Genomic DNA, 16,611 nt, shown 5'->3' on the forward strand with positions numbered 1-16,611 from the left:
CGCGCCCTGAGCGGGCGCGGAGAGGCCACGGCCGTCCTCGCTCACCTCGGTTTTCCTCTGGCTACCTAGCCCGCCGCCGCGCCGCCTCCGCCGACTTTTGTCCTTCCTCCTGCCTCCTGCCCCCTGCCCCCTTCGCGGACGGGGGCTGCCACCGCCGCCGCTGCGCCCGTGCCCGCGGAGAGCCGCGGAGCCGCCCGCCTTGGCCCGGCCCGGCCCGGCCCGGCCCCGCGGCGGCGGGGAGCGCTCGGCGGAGCCTGTGTGACGTCAGGGCCCGGGGAGGCGGGCGGGGCGGGGCGGGGGCGCGGGAGGGCCGGGGAAGGAGGGAGCCAGCGGTGGCTCCGCGGCCCCGCAGCCAGCGCAGGAGCCCGGCGCGGCCCCGCCGCCCCCGCCAGCCACAGGCACCAGCAGCGAGAGCAGCGGGGCGGGCAGCGCAACCGGCACCGGTGAGTGCGGGAGGCTCGGGGGGTGTCGGCGGGACGGGCGCGGGGCTACGAACCCGGCAGGTCCAGGCTCTGCGCGCCCCGGGACGAGCAGCGGGACCGCGGGCCGGCCGGGCAGGGTCCTGCGGGCTCGGGTTGCTGATGTCCTCCCGGGCGGCTGCGGCCCGTCCCGCGGGGCTGTCGGCCGGGGAAGCCGCGCTGCCTCCGCGCCGTTCGCTCGCCGGGATCCCGCTTCCCCGGCGGGGCGGGCGCCGAGGAACCGGCCGCGCAGGCAGCGCTTCCCGCCGCGGAGGCGCGGACCTGGGCGGGGGGCGGCAGCGGCGCCGAGCGGGCTCGGGCCGTCCCAAAGCGATGCGGGCGGGTCTGCCGAGCCGGCTGCGGGGTCTGCGGCTGGGAGCCACCGGCACCGCCAGCGAGAGAACGGCGGGGCACGGCTGCCCCGCGGGCACCGCCGAGGGGTAGGCCCCGCACGGAACCCCTTTCGTTTGAGAGCCAGTGGCCGGGGGCCTCTGGCGGAAAGCGTCCCGCCAAAATCACGGGCCACAGCATTTCGGGCAGTACTGAGATCCTTGCCAGACGACTCCAGTTTTTTGGGGATTGTGGATTTTTTTTTTTCCCGAAAGAACAGTGATCGATACCTATAAGGAAAAAAAAAATAATAATCCCCTATGACTTCGCTTTCCTGTCCGCGCCCTGCAGTTGCTCCGAGCAGGTTGCTGCCGCAAGGGCCCGGCCATAGAGAAAGGCAAGGTCGCACGGCTGGTGTGTTTGCTGGGGCTGTGGGCGCGCAGAGGTGCTGAGGTATTTAAATCTGAGTACTCGGATAAAGGGAAGTGGAGAAGCAAGTGGAGTTGCTTTCGTTTGAGTCGCCGGGCTGGAGACAATAGGAAAACGCTCCCCTTGGCCCCGTGCTGCGATGTGCCTTGCAACAAGAATTAAGAGGATATGGAGAGGAGAAAGGGAAGAAGTAATATGGGCGAGGAAGGAATAATAATAATAATCCGTCCGAGAAAGGCATTTTTCTCCGAAGAGACCGGCATTTCTACAGAGAGGAAAAACTTCCCCTCGGTGTCGGTGCGTGTGCGTGGGGGGAGCCGAGTGTCTCCACTCGTGAGATAAATCAGCCATAGGGGCAGGCCGCGGGGGAGGGCATTTGTCACGCAGGACTAATCTTGACGGAGACCGATCCCGAAATGAGGACCGTCGGCGAAGAATTAAGGTTCTCTTAATCGCCTTCCCGATTAATTTAGGCGCTGCTCGTGTGCTAGGCCCGGCTGCTGGAGGGAACGGAGTTCCTCCCTGGCGTTGTTCATCTGGGAATATAAATCGCCGTGTCACGACACGACCACGAAGAATCCCGATAACAGCGCCTTTCCATTTCCTTTCCCCCCTCTTTTTTTTTTTTTTTAATTTAAAAAATTTATTATTTCCTCCCTCTTTTCTCCCCTTTTTCTACGGCCTTATCCTGCCTGCCCGGCGGAGGGTGGCAGGGCCGGGGCCTCGGGGTTCTTCTCGGTGGGTGCTGCGTCTGGCACTGCTCATCCCAAACATGCCTCGGCTCCAGGCTGCCGGATTTCTAAGCACCAGCTAATAATGCGCCCGGTCCAGACATTAAAAAAGAAGCGAAGAAGAAGAAGAAAGATTACCGAAATGATGGTGACATGCAAATTTCCCCCGAAATTATCATAAGTAAACATTTGAAGCCTGGACTAATAAAATCCCATCTGTGTTACTTCATATCGAGTTAGTAGAGAGCTGTGATAATGAATTTTGTAATATCTCACGAACAGACATCTCAATCAGGCACTAATCCTGTGATTTTTACTGCCCGACCTCTCAGATAGAGGGAGGCGGCGGTGGCGGCCGGGGAGCGCGGAGACGCAGCCGCTGCCGCGCAACTTCCGCCGCAGTGGGGCAGCGGCTGCTGGTACCCACTGCCCTACGGCACCCCTGCCACCGGGCTAGGCCTGTCCCGCGCCTGAGCACGGCGACGAGGTTAGAGGACTCTCCTACGCGTCTCCAAATGACTAGAGGTGCAGGGAGGCCGGAGGGTTCGACGAGCTGGGAAACAACCACGAGTGTTTGCGCCTGTCCCGTGGTGTGACTTAGGTGGGACCCGAGGCTGAGGCAAGAAGGGGGGACACTGCTCGTGTCACTGGAGAAAGGTACGGGATCCAGCCTGCGTCCTTGCGACGTAGCTCCCGGGGGTGCTGTGTTTCGGGTTTTTGCATGTATTTTTCAGTCCCAAAATAATTGTTTTAAAACTCCCGTGCTTTCATCTTTTGCAGATAACGGGTAATGGAGTCCAACTGCCGCAAACTTGTCTCCGCCTGTGTTCAGCTAGGTAAGAGACTCCACCGCCAGCCGGGCAAGAGGCACAGCGGCCCCGCTGCCGTGCGGAGCGGTGCGCGGGTGTGCAGCCGGGCGGGCCGGCCCCGGGGAAGCGGCGCCACCTCCGCGAAGGGCTGCGCAGCGTCGGGCGCTGACCACCCACCCAGTTACCTGTCCCCTTCCTTCCCCGCCCCGCGTCCCCATCCCCAGGCGTGTGCAGGCCGCCGCCGTCGAGTGTCTTTATTCCGAAGGCGGACATCTAAAGGGGGAGATGAACGAGGGGCGCTGGAGGGCCGCACGGAGCCCGCGGCAGCATGGTGTCCGGGCGGCCGCCCGCGGCGCCGGTGGCACGCAGCGGTGGCTCCGCGGGCGCGCTGCGGGGCAGCGGCGGCGGCGACAGCGCCGGGTCGGGGCCGCCTGCGCGGCGCCAGGGCGCCCTCTGCTGTCCGCACCGGGCGCCGCTTGCGCCGGGAGGTGCGCGGCCGCGGGAGAGGGCAGCCAGCGGGGAAAGAGGGTGCGCGCACCCCCGCGGCTGCAGCCGCGCACCTGCTCCCGCCGCCAGCGCGTGCCCCCCCCAAAAAAGCATCGCTGTCAGCGCGCCGTTTAGACACCCGCAGCGCCGCTCTCGTATTTATTTTTGTTTTCTATTTTTTGACACCACCCCCTCGCCTGTAAACAAGCCGCCAGTCCTCTCCTGCCCCCAGAGGTAGGCACCCCCCACAGCGCCCCGTGTGCAGCAGAGCGAGCTCCTGTCTCTCTTCCCCTGCCCTTTTCAGGGGGTCTGACAGGCGAGCCCGAGGGGTGGTAAAGAAAAACAGCAATGCAAACATATTACGAAGAAGAAAACAAGCGCTCTGTATTTCGAGAGACTGTTTAATCCAAGATAAACGTAATTTTGTTTAAATAAAATACATTAACCTGAATTAATAATACAGGAAACTAGAGTGAATTAATAATGCACGTATTCCTGGTCTCGTGGTTAAACACTTCCTTGTAAGAATACTGTATTAACCCTGTTTGGCCAAACAGCTCGCTATTTCTCAAATAACATCCAATGATTTCAGGAGAGGCCACGTCCCCTTCTCGAGTCCACCCGCCTCCTGGGACTTTAAAACAGGATTTGCTAGCTGGACATCAAAACCCCTAGCAGAAGAAACGCTTGGGCTAAAGGAAGGTTAGCGAGCAAAATCCGGGGTAATTCCAAACGCCAAAGTATTACGAACCGATAATTTTTAATCCCGGAAACATACACGATATTAAATCGTGCACAAATAGGCTTTACCACAGCCTGGCATTTTTTCCTTCGGCCAGTAATAAGTGTTAAATAATGTGGAAAGGAAGGGTGACATTGCTTTATATATGGTTTGCAAATAAGAAAGGCCTTTTTACCCTCCCTGCCTTTTCTTCCCGATGAACAGGTGGTCTTAATCAAAGCCCTTAGCACGATCTAATGGAAAAGTGGGGGCCTTTCTGATATAATAAATTTATGAGCCCTTCCAAGTCAGCTTTATTCGACTAAGTATTTATAAAAGTAATATCCACATATGCTCCCTGACACGGTAACTTTAACTTCCTCTGCCGAGAAACAAATGGTTATTTTCTTAAACTTCAATTATGAACCTGGATTACTGTAGTACACGCAAAATTTCCTGCCTTGTTACCGTACCAGCCGGTCTGTTTTTTGCTTGCCGGGCTGAAGGGGAAATTGTTATCTAAACACCTTTAATGCCATTAATTAAAACATATGTCCGAGACCAAGAAGCAACGCGGTGCTGCCTGACCATTAAAACGTTCCCATTTACGGGGAAGGGAAGAGCGACGACCTCGGATACAGATATATCTCTGCAGATATGAGAATATATCTCTGTGGATGGGGGGATGAACCCTGTGTGCTGCCTCAGTCCCTGCCTCTGTGCGACGGATAATGGCACGTCCCGAGATGCCCTGAGCTGCTCGGGCTGCTTGCTGTAAACCGTAGAAATCACGGGTGTTTTCCGGTGATACCGGAGGGGTTTGTTGGGTCTTGGCTTTGATTTGCTTAAAACCGCGTGGTACTCGTTGTTTTTTGTCTTACCTGACCGTAAGGATGTCTTGCTTTGGGGATTTAGTTTGCAAAAAGTCTGATCTTTGGGGCTGGCTGGTGGGGGAGGCGGGGAAGGAAGCAGGGGTGTTTGGGGACCCCCCTCTGTCACATTTCATCTTTGGAAATTACGAGGGCGGTGAGGTAATTTCGCGAGATAGGCACCGTCGGTGGCCCTGAGGAGAACGATCGCTAACTAGAACCACTGGTAGTAATAGCAAAACATGCGACTGTTCTGTCAAATCGATGGTTCTGCGAAAGGAGGAAACGAAATTTAGTAGGACACCCTCCGAAACGACACGGCGTGCCGGGTTCCCGCGGGGAATGGGGCGCAGAGGGGGAGGGATGTCCCAGAAGAAACAAGTCCGTGGCCATGCCGAGAAAAGGAAAATGGGAAAGTATGAAAATATTATTGCAGCCTAGAGTGTCAAGCATAGCCCGGCGGGTGTCAGGTTTCTTCAGAGAGACAGGAAAATTGCTGCTGGGTGACCAGTTCCACAAAATTAGGAAAACTTCAGCACACGCTTCGGCAGACCCACGGCAGTTGTAAATAGTTATCGGTGGTGGGTTTGTTTGAATAATTTTTATGCAGGGCGAAAGGATACTTAAGTTTTTTGTGTGTACGCGTATATATATGTAATCTATACGATTTGTTAGGTTTGTGAATTCTGCTTGAGGTATCCTTCCCTGTAATCGATAATCTGGGTATTGCTGAAACAGCAGCTTCCAGCATAATATGTTGAAATTACATTCCGTCTTATATCACCATTCAGCATTCCAAATTGATTGTTTCAATTCTATCGCAAAAAAAAAAAAAAAAAAAAAAAAAAAAAAAAAAAAAAAAAAAAAAAATTGGTCTGAATATTCCGTAACTGAACATTATTTTCAATACCAAAAACTTAAAAACCTAACGCCGATTCAGCTTTCCGTTCAGACTGGCTGAAGACGCTGCAGCGTGCAAAGCAAAGGTCGCCGGCGTCGGTGCCTTTTTTGAGCTCCGGGACGAGGTGGGCGCGCAGCCTCTGCCTCCGCGGGAGGGAGGGAGCGCGGGGGGGCCGAGGCGGAGCCGGAGAGTCGCTGCCGCCGCTGGGCCGCCAGGCAGAGCCGAGCGGCACCCTCCCCTCCACATAGCGTGGCCAAATTTGTCCCCGGAATTGCGACCCGAGCCGCGGAGCCGAGATATTCTCTGTCCAGGTCGCAAGCACTCCGCTGGTGCGCTGTCCCTGCGGGGCACCACAGAAGGTGCGCGCCCCGTCCCGCACCCCCCGCCAAGCGCAAATTAGAAGTTATTTATTGCGCTTCGTTTATAGAATTTTCCACCTCCGCGGTTGCCTTCTGAGAATAATATATGCAGCAGTTGTTAGCCTCACTCCAGGGAAAACTAAATGTATAACGAAAGCTTATTCGTGAGTAGGAATATACTAACGGAACAATCTGATGTCTTCTTAATCCTATGTAAAAAGCTCTGTAGTCTTCCTAATATTGACTGAATGGGTAATTAATGGCTCTTCATCGAGGAGAATACCCGGTAATCCGAGATAGGCGAAAGACAACAAGCCAAAGGTAAAAGACAACAGGACTAGTTGAAGGCTCTACATAAGAACCAATTTATCCATTTAGGGGAGTATTACGCCTAGAAACAAAGATCTCGTGAGGAGATAAACGAAAAGTGGGAAAATAAATACCCGCAGTAGGTCTGGCCACCCTCTGGCATCCCCAGCAGAGCCGCTCAGCTCCCGGTCCTGCTCTCGGCCCTCCCGCCTCCTGCACCGGTGCGGGCACCGGCCGTCCCGGGTGAGCTCAAAAAACAGCGTGGAGAAACTAACAAAAAAACCCTACTTACACACACACACAAAAACCCACCCCAACCAATCAACCAACCAAACAGGGGAAAAAAAAAACCCACACCAAAAACTCCCATGAAATTAAAAAGCTGAAGAGGAATGAGGAGCATCCTCTATTCCCCATTTTTCGCAAGCGACGGATGTCCCCCAATCCACTGGGGCTCGTCCCCGACGGGCCATGCAGCTCAGGGCGAAAAGGAGAGAGAGCAATTCCCAAAGTAGTTTTGGGGTTTTCTTTGGTGATGGCAGCCACACGCAGCAGGCGCGGACAGTTGGTACGCAGGTGAGCCGGCGGGAACGGTTTCATGGCTAGGACCCGAACCCGAAAGGTGATGGTAACTTCCACCAGAAAAAAAAAAAAAATTAAAGAAAAAAAATTTAAACACCTGACATTTTAATTGAAACCTTTACCACTAATACATTACTTGGGTGACTACAATTAGGTTGTTTTTCGGATGGCTGACAGCTTTTAAAATATTATTTCACTTGGGAAATAAAAGCTTCATCTCAGATTATAGGTGGGTATTTTTGGATTTACGTGATTTATGGTCACCATGACAACTAATGCTGTGTGGTAGCTCCCCTCCTGCCCGGGGTGGGGGAGTTTTAATCAAAGGCACGTAAATGCCGACAGCCTCGCCCTTTGGGCTGCCGGGGCCCAGGCCAGTGTTGTGCACTCCTTTTCGGGGCGCGGGGCCAGCTAGAGGGTCTGTCTCACTTGTGGCTGTGGGACGCGGGGCTGGAGCTAGGAAAGATGTGAGAGGGCGGCGCGGTGGCCGGGCCCTGCTCCTCCTCTCCCCGTCCCTCGGGGGAACGCACCGGGAACGTTCTGCCCCCTTCGAATGTCCCGAAACAGCGAGGCTGCGGCCGGCGGGCGCCGGCGCTCGCCTCGCAAGGGCACAAAGCGCGTAACAAGCGCTCTGCACCCCGCACTCGGGAAGGACTTTTCGCTTCGAGTCGCAGTGGAAGAAGCCAGCATTGCCCCAAAATGACTGAAAATGAATGAATGAGAAGGGAAAAAAAAAAAAAAAAAAAAAAAAAAAAGGTGATGATGGGTATCATCCAAGACAGGGATGCATTGCCCCGTCCGAAAAAAAAAAGGGGGGGGGGGGGGGGGAGGGGAAGAGGGAAATACCTCCCTCTCCACCTGTCCCTCTGGCTCTCCTTCCCCAGGGCTTTGCACATTTGTTTTCACCCCGATGTGGGGGCTGGAGAGGGGCAGCGCCCCCTCCCAGGTGCCCCTCGCTGAGAGGCCGAGGCCGCGCCCGCTTGGCCGGGGCTGGGGCAGCCCCCTGCCCGCGGTCTTGGCACGGCCCCGCAGTGGGGAAAGGCCGGGGGGCGGTTCTCGGTGCGGGACCACAGAGGTAGAGAGAGGTTAAGAAGAAACTAGGATATGATTGGTAAACAAATTGTGCAGAATGGAGCTGGATTCATATTGACTTAGTTATAGGTCATCTGCTGCCGGTGCAAAGGGAGGAAATATTTACTTTACACATATACTTTATGATCTTGGGGGAATTAGAGGAAATTCAATAAGAAAACGGCTAGAATCATTTTAAACCCCCTATTTAAAAGACTTAAGCAAATTAGAGTCTTATCAGATTAAAATCCACTACAAATGTAAGAGCATTGTCTCCGTCGAAACGCTGTGGGGTCTGAGGAAAGAGATTCTTTGCCAAATCTCAGGGATAAAAACACATCATTTAAACACCAGATAATGAGCAGAATGTAAATTAATTTAACCTTCTTTACTAACAGGCTGCGAAAGTAATATGTATAATTTAGCGATAACTAAGATTGCGATGGATGATATGTACCTTGAACGAGAATCGGCGAGTAAGGAAGACCCTTGAGGGAGGTGGGGGTGGGGTGTAGTGGACGGGATGGGAACGGGACACGGAAAAGTTTGGGCGCTGGGATGTGGATGTGTAGGGCCACAGTAGGGGAAGCTTTCGGTAACTTTTCAGTACCAGCGACCAGCCAGATCAACTGAAGATAGAGACACAAACCTGCGTTTCCCGCTCCTGGGCTCCTTCAGAATCCCCATCCCTAGGACTGCCACAACTCCCCTGGGGCAGTGTCTGCCCTGTGAGCTAGGGCTCGGTGACAGACTTCTCTGCCCCAGGAGGACCTGACCAGCATGGGAGGGCAACCTGCACCCGCCTTAGACGTGCGTGAAAACGCCTCGCACCTGCTTCCTGCGAGGTGCGGGTCCACAGCAGCCTCATTCCGGTGCAATGAGCAGTCCCACGAGCGGACACTGCGGGACAGTGCAGCCCGTCCTTCTACTGCCTCTGCCCGGGAGAGGACTCAAATCCTGTCCCCAAACCCCGGAGAGGGGTTTGAGAGGTTTGTGTGCCGGCGCCCGACCCGCTGTGGGACTTGGCCAAACGCTGTGAACGACTTGCGTGGGCGCGGATTCGTGGGCTGCTCCGGGCGCCCCGGGGGCGCGGGATGATCCCTTCGGCTCCTCTCAGAGAGGGAGGAATGGTCCCGCGGATTACTGTGCGAGTAAGTTGTAAAACCAGGGTGGAAAAGTGTCCTTGGGGGCTAGCTTTTGGGAACGCGGTTGCAGAGAAGGGGCGGGAATGGCAGAGCCAAGGAAAGGATTTTTCCCCCCTGTACTCTGCCTTCGGTGCGGATAGAGGAAGAGCAGAAAGCCGGCGAGCTCGGGGATCTCCGAGCGCGGTGTGAAGCTTTCCGTAGCTATGTGGCAGAGGGGAGGTTGTTGTCGTTTGTGTTTAATTGTCGCTGTTACCAGAACAAGGTCCGCCGTCTAACCGGCCGAGTCCCCGTCCTGCTTATTTTCCACCCCCTCCATGGGAAGGGAATCGGGCTTTTCTCTACCCTACTGCAGCGGCTCTGGCAGTGCCGAGCCCCCGGCTCCTCACTCCCGCAGGTCCGGGAGTGCGGTGAGACGCGGAGCCGACGCTCCCGGAGCCTCTCCGACGGGGTGCCCCGTGAGCCGGCGGCGGAGGCCGGGCTCTCCAGACTCGGATTGCCCCGCGGGGCACACCGGGCGGAGGTTTTTGGGGCCGCGGGTGTGCCCATCACCGGGAGAGCGCGGGGGGCGGCGCGGGGCGCGCAGGGCCGCGCGGGCGGGCGGGCGGGGCGCGAGCGGGGCGGGGCGGGCGGAGAAGGGGCGGTGCGGGGGCGGTGCGGGGCGGGGTGGGTGACGTGCGGCGCGGGGAAGGCCGCCGCCGGTTTAAGATGTCAGGCCAAGAGGGAAGCGACTGAGCTGATGCGGTGCGGGGCCGGCCGCGGCGCGGGTCCATGCGCGGGCAGCGGAGAGGAGCGCCCCGCGGAGCGCCGCCGCTCCTCGCCGCCCCCGCCCCGCGGAGCCCCGCGGCGGGCCGGGGGCCGCCGGCCGGGGAGCTGCCGTGTCGCCGTGACGGCTCTTACAGGACCGGACTCGCCCGCTCTCCTGTCGCCGCCGCCGCGCCCCCCCGGGCGGCGGGGGCTTCGAGGTTCGCCGTGCCGCCCGGGCTCTAGTCGAACGTCGCCCGCCCCGGCGCGGCTCCCCGGCCGGTAGCCCTGACCCCCGGAGCCGCGGGGCTGCTCCGCGTCCGCGGAGGGGGCGCTGCGCGGACCCTCCTACACGTACCGACACCTACAGACACACGCACACCTTCTCCTATCGACCCCTCAGGCGCGCACGTAGACTTTGGCGTTCTTTTGCCGATGAACTGCATGAAGGACCCGTTAAGCCTGGAGCGCCTGGGAGCCGGGAATAAGCTGTGCTCCTCCTCACCTTCCTCCTCCTCCTCCTCTTCATCATCCTGCCATCACCACCAGCCCGCGCTGGCCATGGCGACGGCGCTGGCGCCGGGGCAGGCGCGCTCCTCCCTGGAGTCCGCCAAGCACCGGCTGGAGGTGCACACCATCTCCGACACCTCCAGCCCCGAGGCCGCAGGTAAGAGGGGGTGAGAGGCAGGGACCCCAGCCCGACGGGCGCCCCGCCGCCCTGTCCTGCACCGGCCCGGCTGGCAGCCCCGCGGACCGCGATGTGCCGCCGCCCCTCCGCCCGGGAGCGTCCCGCACCCGAGCCGAGATGCGTTCCGTGGATTTTCGCGTGCGGTGTCTGTGTGTCGGCGTATAGGAAGATAATGACATATGTAAGGATAGGCGAGTAGCATGTATGCTGGTAGGCGAGTTACATGGATACAGCTCGGCAAATAACGTGGGAGTTCATGGGCGAGTAATACCGATACAGACAAATAGGGATATATACGGACACAGAATATTGTTACAGGCGGGCGAATAACACGGGTGTAGGTAAGCAAATAAAACGAATTACGTGCGTGCAGACGGGAGAATAATATGGAAGCACATAGGCAGAAAGCTTGCGTGCAGAGAGGCGGCTCCGTCCCGCTGCCCCGGCGGTGGCTGTTCCACCGGGAGGAGCCGCCCGTGGGTGTCCGCGGGGCGCGGAGAAGCCGCGGCGGCGGGAGGACGGCGCGGGTTAATCATTACAGCGTCGAGTCGCGTTCAGGGCAGTCTGCGGGATCCAGCAGCGCTGGGGACACGCTTTTCCCCAGCCGCTGGAGAGGACGCAGAGGAGGCTGAGGCGCCCTCGTTTTCCGTCTTGTTTTTTCTTTTTTGTTTCCCCCGCTTACAGAGAAGGATAAGAGCCAACAGAGCAAGAATGAGGATGCGGGGCCCGAGGACCCCTCCAAGAAGAAGAGGCAGCGGCGGCAGCGGACTCACTTCACCAGCCAGCAGCTGCAGGAGCTGGAGGCCACCTTCCAGCGGAATCGCTACCCGGACATGTCCACCCGGGAGGAGATCGCCGTCTGGACCAACCTCACCGAGGCCAGGGTTAGGGTAAGTGCTGACACGGCACCCCGGCTTGGAGCAGCGGGGGTCAGGGTGGGTTGGGAAAGGGAAGGAGGGCTGAAATATTTGCAGCTGCTTTCGATTTCGGCTTGTATGTAAACTTCAGAGCCTTTGCACAAAAGCAGGGCAGAGCAGGACATTTCTGTCAAAGCGAAACAGATTGGGATCTCTCTCTGTGTCTCTGAAATATGGTTTGCTGCACGTTTCGCCCTAACCGTGCAACGCGTCCCTCTCCTTTTGATCGAAACGCTAATGAAAACATTAGCCAAGAAAGCAACTTGGAACAGGCTGCAACCTGCGCTGTCTCTAATGAGAAAAAGATGTAAAATACACAAGAGCTTTGCTTCACTCCGAGGCACTCCCAATGTGCCCTTCCTTGCATTTTCTATTTCTTTGGGTTTCACAATTCGACGAGCGTCTCTCTCCACCCTCTACCCCCCTCTGAGATTTATGGGACCATCGCGGCGCTGCAGAGATACCGCGGCCGAATCCTGCTCGCCTGCAAACGCCGCGCTGGGGGAAAAAAAAAAAAAAAAAAAAAAAAAAAAAAAAAAAAAAAAGAAAAACAGCAAACCCCAACGCACGCACACAAAAAGAAACCTATAAACGGGCCGAACCTTCAGATTTTCGGAAATCCCACATAAATCCTCTCCCCGAGGTCGCTTGAGGAAAGCGAGACAGTGAGAACCGGGGGCGGCAGCGAGCGGGGCCGGCTCTCAGCCTCGGGCCGGCGGTGTTAGCGCCGGGGCAGCCACGCGGAGGGAGCGGGGCCCGGCCGAGCCCGATGTCCTCCCGGAGCACGGCGAGCTGTGGGTCGCGGTGCGGCTTTCCCGGAAGTTTTTGTATCGGTCGGTGCGGTGCCTCCAGACGGGCCCGTCCCCGTGGTGCCCGGGCGGCCTCCGCCCGGCTCGGCCAGAGTGGGGGTTACCACAAACACCCCGGGGTGGTTTCAATACACACGGTAAGGCGGCTGCTGGCGGCTGCCCGACAGGTCAGACACCCAGATGTGGATTGGGAAAGGGTACGTTTTTCCCATTGTCTGCGCGGGGAGGGTCCCTTAGATCTCATTTAGCACGTTGTTAAATGGTGGGTTTTGGTTATTTTTTACCTATCTCCCGCCCCCCCCCCCGCCCCCATCCAAAGTGCAGTCGAACAAGTTTGTTTAGAAAGAAGTTTTTGGTTCTGGAAGCTTTCACGCTAGAGGAACTTGTAGCTTTAACAAACTGAAGCAAGGATTTATTAGTTGCTGGCTTCCCCCTCCTTTCCCGTACCATCGCCTTAAATATTCCGCGCGTTTCCAGGTGTTTTACTCTCCCTTTTGCACTTTTGTATTTTCCCTGGATGCCTTCAGTACAGAAAAAGTCAAGAGAGAAGGAGATTAAAAAAACCCAAGGAGAAAGGGAGGCAGGAGAAGGGAGAGAATAAGAAGGAAGCGTTGGCCTCTGTGGCGCAAATTAGAGCATCACAAATTATGTGGAGGGCTGCGGGGGGGAGGCGGGCTTGGAGGGGGGGAGTGGGGGGGCCGTGGTGAGGGCGGAATGAGGCGGCCACGAATCTGCTTTGCTAAACCCATGCGGCCCCGAGGATGCTCGGCTGTCCCGACAGCGCACGTCTGCCTCGGCCCAGCACAGGGCTCCACAGAGGAGGAGGTGCCCTTCTACATGGAGATACATTCATATATGTATGTTCGTACAAAATTTTATATATAACTTCCATGCGGACAGGCTTGGCTGTTGCCCCAAGAACCTGCAAAGGGCTGCGGTGGTTGTGGTGGCTCCTGACTAACTTGCATCTCCCTCCTTCCCTCTCCCCCCGTTTCCAAAGGTTTGGTTCAAGAACCGCAGAGCCAAATGGAGAAAGAGAGAAAGGAACCAGCAAGCCGAGCTTTGCAAAAACGGCTTCGGTCCGCAGTTTAATGGCCTCATGCAGCCCTACGATGACATGTACCCCGGCTACTCGTACAACAACTGGGCAGCCAAGGGCCTGACCTCTGCTTCCCTCTCCACCAAAAGCTTTCCTTTTTTCAACTCCATGAATGTCAACCCTCTGTCTTCTCAGAGCATGTTCTCCCCTCCAAACTCCATATCCTCCATGAGTATGTCTTCAAGCATGGTACCTTCTGCAGTCACCGGGGTGCCCGGCTCCAGCCTCAACAGCCTGAATAACTTGAACAACTTGAGCAATCCCTCCCTGAATTCTGCAGTGCCAACGCCAGCCTGTCCTTATGCTCCTCCAACACCTCCATATGTTTATAGGGACACATGTAACTCGAGCTTGGCGAGTCTGAGACTTAAAGCCAAGCAGCACTCCAGTTTTGGCTATGCCAGTGTGCAGAACCCTGCTTCCAACCTGAGCGCTTGCCAGTACGCGGTGGACAGACCCGTGTGAAGCATCCAAGTAGAAAACTGTGTGGGAATCCTTCCCCATTTCCTGCAGAGACTGAGAAATTCACTAGAAAGTAATGGGCACTAGAGAGAAAGAGAAAGGAGGAAAATTCAGAGCAGAGAGGAAGAGAAAGAGACAGAGGAGGGAAAAAAAAAGAGGAAACCACTGAAATAAGATAGTTCCTTTGTTTTCAAAGGACCTCCTACAGATTCTGAGATCTTTCTTTCACTAAGAGTATTTCAACAGTTACAAGGACATATATATATATATATATATATGGACAAATGTTTGACTGGATATGATATGACATTTTAATGTTACTATAAGCTTGTTATTTTTTAAGTTTAGCATTGTTAACATAAAAATGACTGAAAGGATGTATATATATCGAAATGTCAAATTAATTTTATAAAAGCAGTTGTTAGTAATATCACAACAGTGTTTTTAAAAGGTTAGGCTTTAAAATAAAGCATGTTACACAGAAGCGATTAGGGTTTTTTCGCTTGCGAGCAAGGGAATGTATATACTAAATGCGACACTGTATGTTTCTAACATATAATTATTAAAAAATTGTGTGAATATCAGTTTTAGAATAGTATCTCTGGTGGATGCAATGATGTTTCTGATATTGCAATGTAAAACATGCCCTGTGTATAACATTTCGTACAATATTATTGTTTTACTTTTCAGCAAACATGAAAAAATGTGTTTTATTTCATGGGAGTAAAATATACAGCATACAGTTTTGTCTGGATTTTTTATTTACTGAGCCAAGCTATGCAGCAGCAACTAGTCTGCAATGATTGACTGATAGTTGACACTGGATCTCGTTCTCTGGCAACTCAGGGTAGTACTTTTGCAATGCAAATAAATGTTGGCCCCCTTTTTTTCCTCATTAAAAAAATATCCTTCGCGCTAACGTTGCATACTCGAGAAACATGAATTGTACTCCTTGGGTCCTTTTATATCCCTGCACGGCCCCGAGAAACCGGATTATTTGACATCGCTGGACTCGAGAACTGCCAACCACAAAGTTGCTGTATCTCGAGCATAAATTTGTCTTGTGTGAAGGAAGCTTTTATTACATTAAAAAAAAGGGAAAGGGGGGGTAGGCGGGGGGTTGGGGGGTGGATTTAAAAAAGCCAGCTTGCAAACAAACTGCTCCTGTTCAAAATAATCTGTCCTCTTTGCCAGTCCCTGCGCCCACCTTCTCTCCCTTTAGCGGGGAGATCCTTCATGTAATATTACATTTCTATTTCCAAATCCCCCTTTCAGACACGAAGAGAAACAAAGAGCTGCCCAAATAACCGCAACCCCGTGGAGCGCGGGGGGTGAGAGGTTAGCCCGAGTTTCCTGCGACTTCGTGCTGCAACACGTCGTTGAAGGGAAAGGTCGTGCTCTCGTGTGTTTTGTTTTAAATAATATTGACCCATTCATTCTCAACCTGCTTGTTCGTGAAATTATACAGGATTATAACTTTGCCATGGCCAGACAATTGAAACAAATCAAGATGAATTGCTGCTCGGCCCTCCCATCGGCTCACACCCCGGGCGGGCGAGGAGGGGCTGCCGAGAGGGTGGGCAGCCGCAGGATCCGGCGGGAATATCGAGACACGAAGAAATTCCGCAGGCGCGTAAAGAGGCGAGGGGCGCAGGGGACGGCAGGGAGGCAACTCTCCGCGGTGAGAGCGAGTTCAATCCTTGAGCGGCCTTTGCGCGCTCCTTGCGCGCCGTTGTGAGGTCGGGAGGAGCGGCCGAGGTGGCCCGGGGGTGGGCGGACACGGCGGAGGGGGTTCCTTCCCCCCCAGCGGTAAGACGGGAAGAGGAGCAGAGCAGAGAGGGACAGGGAAGAGGTCAGCGCCCTGCGCTTTCCCACGAGGAAAATGCTTCCCCCACACGAAATCAGGGTACTCTCCCGTGGGTCCATTTTGCAGCGTGGGGAAACCCCAGCCTCCACTTTTCCCCACCTCATTTTTTATTTTCTTTTAACACCCTTTATTTTTTGTTTTCTTTCTCCCCTTTTTTCTTCCTCATCACATTTTTATTAGATTTTTTTGTCTCTCTTGTTTTGTTGTGAATTTGGAGATTTTAAATTTATTTTATTATTATACGCGTCTTTCTGTTTTCTTTACCTCTGTGTGTTTTTGCCAGGGGGTCGGTGGAGAGAAAGAACCTCGGTGCTTGGGACGGGGGGAAGGTGGGAGACACTCCCTTGCTTGTCCGGCCTCGTCGCCTCCCCGACCCAACTCCGCTCCCCTCGGTTTTTCCGCACCGTGTCAACACCTCACCCGGGTGAGTGCCAGGGGCTGCCAAAAATGTCCCCTTCCTCCTCCTTCTTCTCTTCCTCACTGAGCTGCGGGTGAAAGGTCTGAGGGCGACGGCGGCGAAGGGCTGGCAGCCCGGGAGCCCCCCTCGGGGATCAGGGGAGCCGGGGAAATGAGAGAGCTTTTCTGCCCAAACCCTCTCGGCGGGACGGGCTTGGAAATCAGCGTGGGGATCGCTGCGGGTGTCGGCGCGGTATTTTACACGCTTTTTTCGGCTCTCGTTTCTTCTCGGTGGCTTTGGTTATTTATAGTCCTCTCTTATAAATATAAATATATATATATATATATATATATACATATAAAATGTCGGTAGATATGTAGAATCTGTGTGCGTGGAAAAATATTAGATACATAATACATACTATACGCATC

General features: G+C 55.2%; 1 protein-coding gene across 2 annotated transcripts; it reads left to right on the forward strand.

Annotated features, from left to right (window-relative positions):
* Nucleotides 1-354: 354 nt before the first annotated feature.
* On the forward strand, nucleotides 355-14,649 carry PITX2 (paired like homeodomain 2). Of its 2 annotated transcripts, XM_066186230.1 has the most exons (4): nucleotides 355-443; nucleotides 2,729-2,784; nucleotides 11,314-11,519; nucleotides 13,356-14,649. In XM_066186230.1, exons 2-4 carry the CDS (start codon nucleotides 2,739-2,741, stop codon nucleotides 13,917-13,919), a joined length of 816 nt encoding a protein of 271 aa, XP_066042327.1. In that variant the 5' UTR covers nucleotides 355-443; nucleotides 2,729-2,738; the 3' UTR covers nucleotides 13,920-14,649. The 2 variants fall into 2 exon arrangements, with proteins under 2 accessions (XP_066042327.1, XP_066042328.1); XM_066186231.1 differs by lacking the exons at nucleotides 355-443; nucleotides 2,729-2,784 and adding an exon at nucleotides 10,207-10,608.
* The last annotated feature ends 1,962 nt before the right edge of the window (nucleotides 14,650-16,611 follow it).

The sequence above is a fragment of the Chamaea fasciata genome, unplaced genomic scaffold, assembly GCF_029207755.1.
Source record: "Chamaea fasciata isolate MVZ Bird 193981 ecotype frontalis unplaced genomic scaffold, bChaFas1.0.hap1 SCAF_6, whole genome shotgun sequence".
NCBI classification, from domain to species: Eukaryota; Metazoa; Chordata; class Aves; order Passeriformes; family Sylviidae; genus Chamaea; species Chamaea fasciata.

Excerpts from the sequence above, each read along its gene's own strand:
- PITX2 (XM_066186231.1), top strand. The coding sequence starts at position 10,377 with ATGAACTGCATGAAGGACCCGTTAAGCCTGGAGCGCCTGGGAGCCGGG. Across the intron at positions 10,609-11,313 it reads CTCCAGCCCCGAGGCCGCAG|AGAAGGATAAGAGCCAACAG; the intron begins GTAAGAGGGGGT and ends CCCCGCTTACAG. Across the intron at positions 11,520-13,355 it reads TCACCGAGGCCAGGGTTAGG|GTTTGGTTCAAGAACCGCAG; the intron begins GTAAGTGCTGAC and ends CCGTTTCCAAAG.